The sequence below is a fragment of the Mesitornis unicolor genome, unplaced genomic scaffold, assembly GCF_000695765.1.
Source record: "Mesitornis unicolor isolate BGI_N332 unplaced genomic scaffold, ASM69576v1 scaffold17016, whole genome shotgun sequence".
NCBI lineage: Eukaryota > Metazoa > Chordata > Aves > Mesitornithiformes > Mesitornithidae > Mesitornis > Mesitornis unicolor.
The window spans coordinates 894-4,838 of NW_010193125.1; the positions used below are offsets into that span (position 1 = coordinate 894).

The 3,945-nt window shown below is 54.4% G+C and overlaps 1 protein-coding gene across 1 annotated transcript; it reads left to right on the forward strand.

Annotated features, from left to right (window-relative positions):
* Positions 1 to 415: 415 nt before the first annotated feature.
* Positions 416 to 3,526, forward strand: NGB (neuroglobin; the record flags this gene model as incomplete). The annotated part of the gene is made up of 3 exons (XM_010187355.1): positions 416 to 579; positions 2,152 to 2,271; positions 3,380 to 3,526. Coding segments are annotated over 3 exons (431 nt in total), but the record flags the coding sequence as incomplete, so codon positions are not given.
* Positions 3,527 to 3,945: the final 419 nt, after the last annotated feature.

Genomic DNA, 3,945 nt, shown 5'->3' on the forward strand with positions numbered 1-3,945 from the left:
GGGGCAGTGGGGCGTTAGCTGCATCTGTACATCACCCCCTTGCTCCAGTAAGAAAACTGGCTCCTGGAGCTTACAGGCCTTTCCCAGATTTGGGAATTTTGAGGCTCAAGGGGATCATGAAGTGGGAATGGGAGGAGTCAAGACAACCGCCAAGACTTTGAGGAGCAGAGCCAAGCTGTGAGTAGCTCCAGTGAGCTGGAACTGGTCCTCAGGTGCCATAAACACATATTTGAGAGCTGGGGCTATGGGCTAAGGAAAAGGAGACTTTTTGAATAAAAGTAACCTGGATTCCCTCAAACCAGGACTTTTCAGAACTTCTGGGTCCTTTACAGGTGAGGAGGGATCAGTAGGTGGAAAGGGAGGCAGAAGGGGGCTGCAGGTGTTCTGCTGATGGGGTTGTTCCTGGGGTGAGCAGGACTAAATAAAGCTGAGAAAGTGAGAAGGTGGGGGTTTCTCTTTTGTTGCAGGTTGTTTGACCTGGACCCTGACCTGTTGCCCCTTTTCCAGTACAATTGCAAGCAGTTTGCCAGCCCTCAGGAGTGCCTCTCTGCCCCCGAGTTCCTGGATCACATCAGGAAGGTGAGAGAGGGGCTTGTGGCACTGCTGGAGCGCAGCATCCCTGGAGGAGAAAGTCCTTGGACAATGGTTTGGGACTGTGGGGTGTCTGACTGGGGAGCACATGGGAAGTCTCCTCCTGAGGTGGTGGGTTACTCATGCTAGCAAAAGGTGCTATTGCCAGGACAAAGTGCACTACAAGAGTGAGGAGTGAATGTGTGTTGTGGTGGGTAAGAAGCACCATGATGACTCCCATGCCCTCACCTGAGGGTGGATTGCCTCTTGGGAAAGTTGGAAGCCCCCTTCTTCTACCATGGAAGTGCCTCAGTGAGCTCGCTTCTATCCAGATGAGGACTGAAGCCTTCTGCTTGGCCACACGCTGACCAGGAGGTGGCACAGAGTGGGCCAGGCTGCCGTAGACCTGCTGGAGAGGCTGGTGGGGTGGGTGGGGGGGCCTGGGCGGGGCTGCCGTAGACCTGCTGGAGAGGCTGTTGGTGTGGCTGCAGAGCCAGAAGGCCCACAGCATCTCTTGGATAGTCTCTGGGTGAGTGCTGCAAAACGCATTCACCTCCCCCTGAAATAGGGAGAGGAGCGATGCTGTTGTCATTTGGAGGAGCTCATGCATGGACAGAATCACACCCAGGGCAGCAGAGACCCCTTTCTGAGCCCTGAAGAGCAGCCACACTGGGGCAAAGCACAGCCTTGACTTGCAGATGCCTTTGTAAACTGCTGGGCTCCATCTTCAAACCAGTTTTGTGTCTCACTTGCCTATCTTTGCTCTTCATAAGAGGCTGTTTCAGGACTGTGCTCCTCTGGTTTTTGTTATTTTCCAGCCTCTGTTTATTGGCAAAGTTAGGTCTGTTTTTACTTTTGCTGTTATTGCCTTGAGCTGAAATAGCTCTTTGCTCTTGTTGAAGATAATTTCCCTGTTGAAATTATAGAGCACAATTCTATCACCTTTTGGCTTTGTCAAGCTAACCATGCCCTGGCTTTAATCTTTTCTTCTAATTTGGTGTGTCTGTTCCCTTCATCCCTCATTAACCCTTCTCTGTCCTGTTTCCATTTGACTCTTCATTCTCTTGGGAGACCGTGGTGGTATGTGCCTTGCCAGACTGGGTGTCTTGGCTGTATCATCCACCCCATGTCCTCAAAATACCTTGGCTGATCTTAGAATTGAAGTTGCCTTATGCACAGTTGCACCATCTTGGCAACTTCTGGTTGGCAGCTCTAGTCCTGGCAACTTCCAGGGCTCTCATGCAATTGTCTGGGGGTCCTAAGAGCTGTAATGACTGCTTAGCCCATAAGTGGTCTGCTAGAGGGCTGTTTACCCTCTCTGGGACAGGGAGGTCAGCAGCGCTGCTTGCTCTGGCCCCTCTGGCAGCATCCCATGGAAAGATGTGGTGTGTCCTGATGCCAGCACACCTCACTGGTGTGACAGACGGATCGCAGCAGAGCAAAGGAAAGCTCAGACGGCATCTGCTGGGCTGGGAGGTGGTCAGGCTGAGAAGGGTGAAGTGGAGGGGTGAGAGTCTTTGTTCCTCTGGAAGGGCAGCAGAGCCTTGCTGTTAATATTGTTCTGTCTCTGCGCTCCTGCAGGTGATGCTGGTGATCGATGCCGCTGTCAGCCACCTGGAGAACTTGTCCTGTCTGGAAGAGTATCTCTGCAACCTTGGCAAGAAGCATCAGGCAGTTGGTGTGAAGGTCGAGTCTTTCTCGGTGAGGCGTCCTCTCTTGTCCTACTGTGGCTGTGTTTGTGCAGCCCTCGGCTGTCCCCATCCCTCTGCACCCACCTGCTGGGTTCAGTTGGCTGGAGAGAAAGTTGGTGTAGTGATGTTGGCTTGATCAGGGAAAACTTTGAGCTCCTCACATTTTCTGTCCTCTGCCAGTAAGCCCAGGGAGAAAGGACAGAGGAGAGCAAGACATTCCTCTGTTTGGAGAGGACCGTGGTTTGGGGCACTGCAGTCTCTCCTGCAACACAGGGCTGCAGGCTCAGCCTTTGCCCTGGGCTCTGAATCTTTGCATCAGATGCTCTGAGCAAATCTCCCTGCACCTGGAAAAGGGAGCATCCACCTCTCTCTGTGTCTGCAATGGGTGCTGTTGCTGCATCTCAGCCCCTGCTTCCCCCATGGTGGTAAGACAGAAGCAACCTCCAGATTAAACCCTTGCTTACTCCTGCTATCAAGTATGGAGAGAAATGCTGAATAATGCAGTAGGGAAGGGCAGGTTGAAGGAAAGGTTTCTAATCAACACATGACTCCCTCCTGATACTGCTAGCTTTGGTGGTCTTCAGAAGGAGCAGAGACCCCTTTGCTTGGGGTAGTGATCCCCACTAGCCCCACACTCAGTGTGTGTGCTCCTGGATGGGGTTGCTCGCAGCTCCGTGAGGAGCAGTGCCTTGTGGAGAGGCCCTGAGCATCCAGCCTGGGGCCTGACCCACTCTTCTCTCACTCAGGGCACTGCGCAGCTCTGCTGATCTGCTGCTGTGGCAGGGGATGGGGCTCTCTGTCCACATCTGGGAGCCATGGAGGATGAACATGTCCCTCTCCCCTGGTGTTGCATGCAGGGTGTTGGCCCTTGCTCCCTGCCTGCACTCCCCACTCGGCCATGGTGTGGAGTGAGGGCTGGCATAGGGCAAGGCAAGGGGATGCTGTGGGCTAGCTCTGGGCCCTCTTTGGGCAGCCAGGGATGGGGTGGCCTGGCCCAGCTGGTGGAGGAGGAGCAGCTGCCTTGCAATGGGAGAAGTCCAAAAAGGTGATGAAGTGAGAGAAGGAGCTATGCATTGTCCCCCAGTGCTGAGCTTGACGCCTCCCTGTTTGGTTTGCAGACTGTGGGCGAGTCCTTGCTGTACATGCTGGAGAAATGCCTTGGCACTGCCTTCAGCCCAGATGTGCGGGAGGCCTGGAGCAAACTCTACGGTGCTGTGGTGAAAGCCATGCGACGTGGCTGGGAGACCCTCCCTGAAGGGGACTAGATTCTGCCAGCCTCCCCCATCTCTGACCACACATCGGTCCTGGGCAGGGGGAGTGCTCACACCACACTCTGCCTCTGTACACCTCTGTCTTTGTGCACCAGTCCATCGCTGTCTCCTCCAGTCACATGTGCTTTGGGGCTCTCTCTGCCTTGCTTCAACACAGCCACATCTCTGCCCTGCGGAGCCTAGGAGTGGTACAGCGCAGGTACACCACCCTGCCCCAAGTTCCTTCGGGCTACCAACACCCATGTACCTCCTCTGGTTTTTAGCTGGCTCATCTTCCCTCCTTCCTAGCTAGAAAACAGCTGGTGTAGGCCTCTGGGGCTGATTTGCTGGAGATCCTATTTGCTGTGCTCAAGACCTGCCAGGTCTGGCACCACTTGCTCCTCGCTGTGCCTGATTTGGCTGTGTAGGTGACG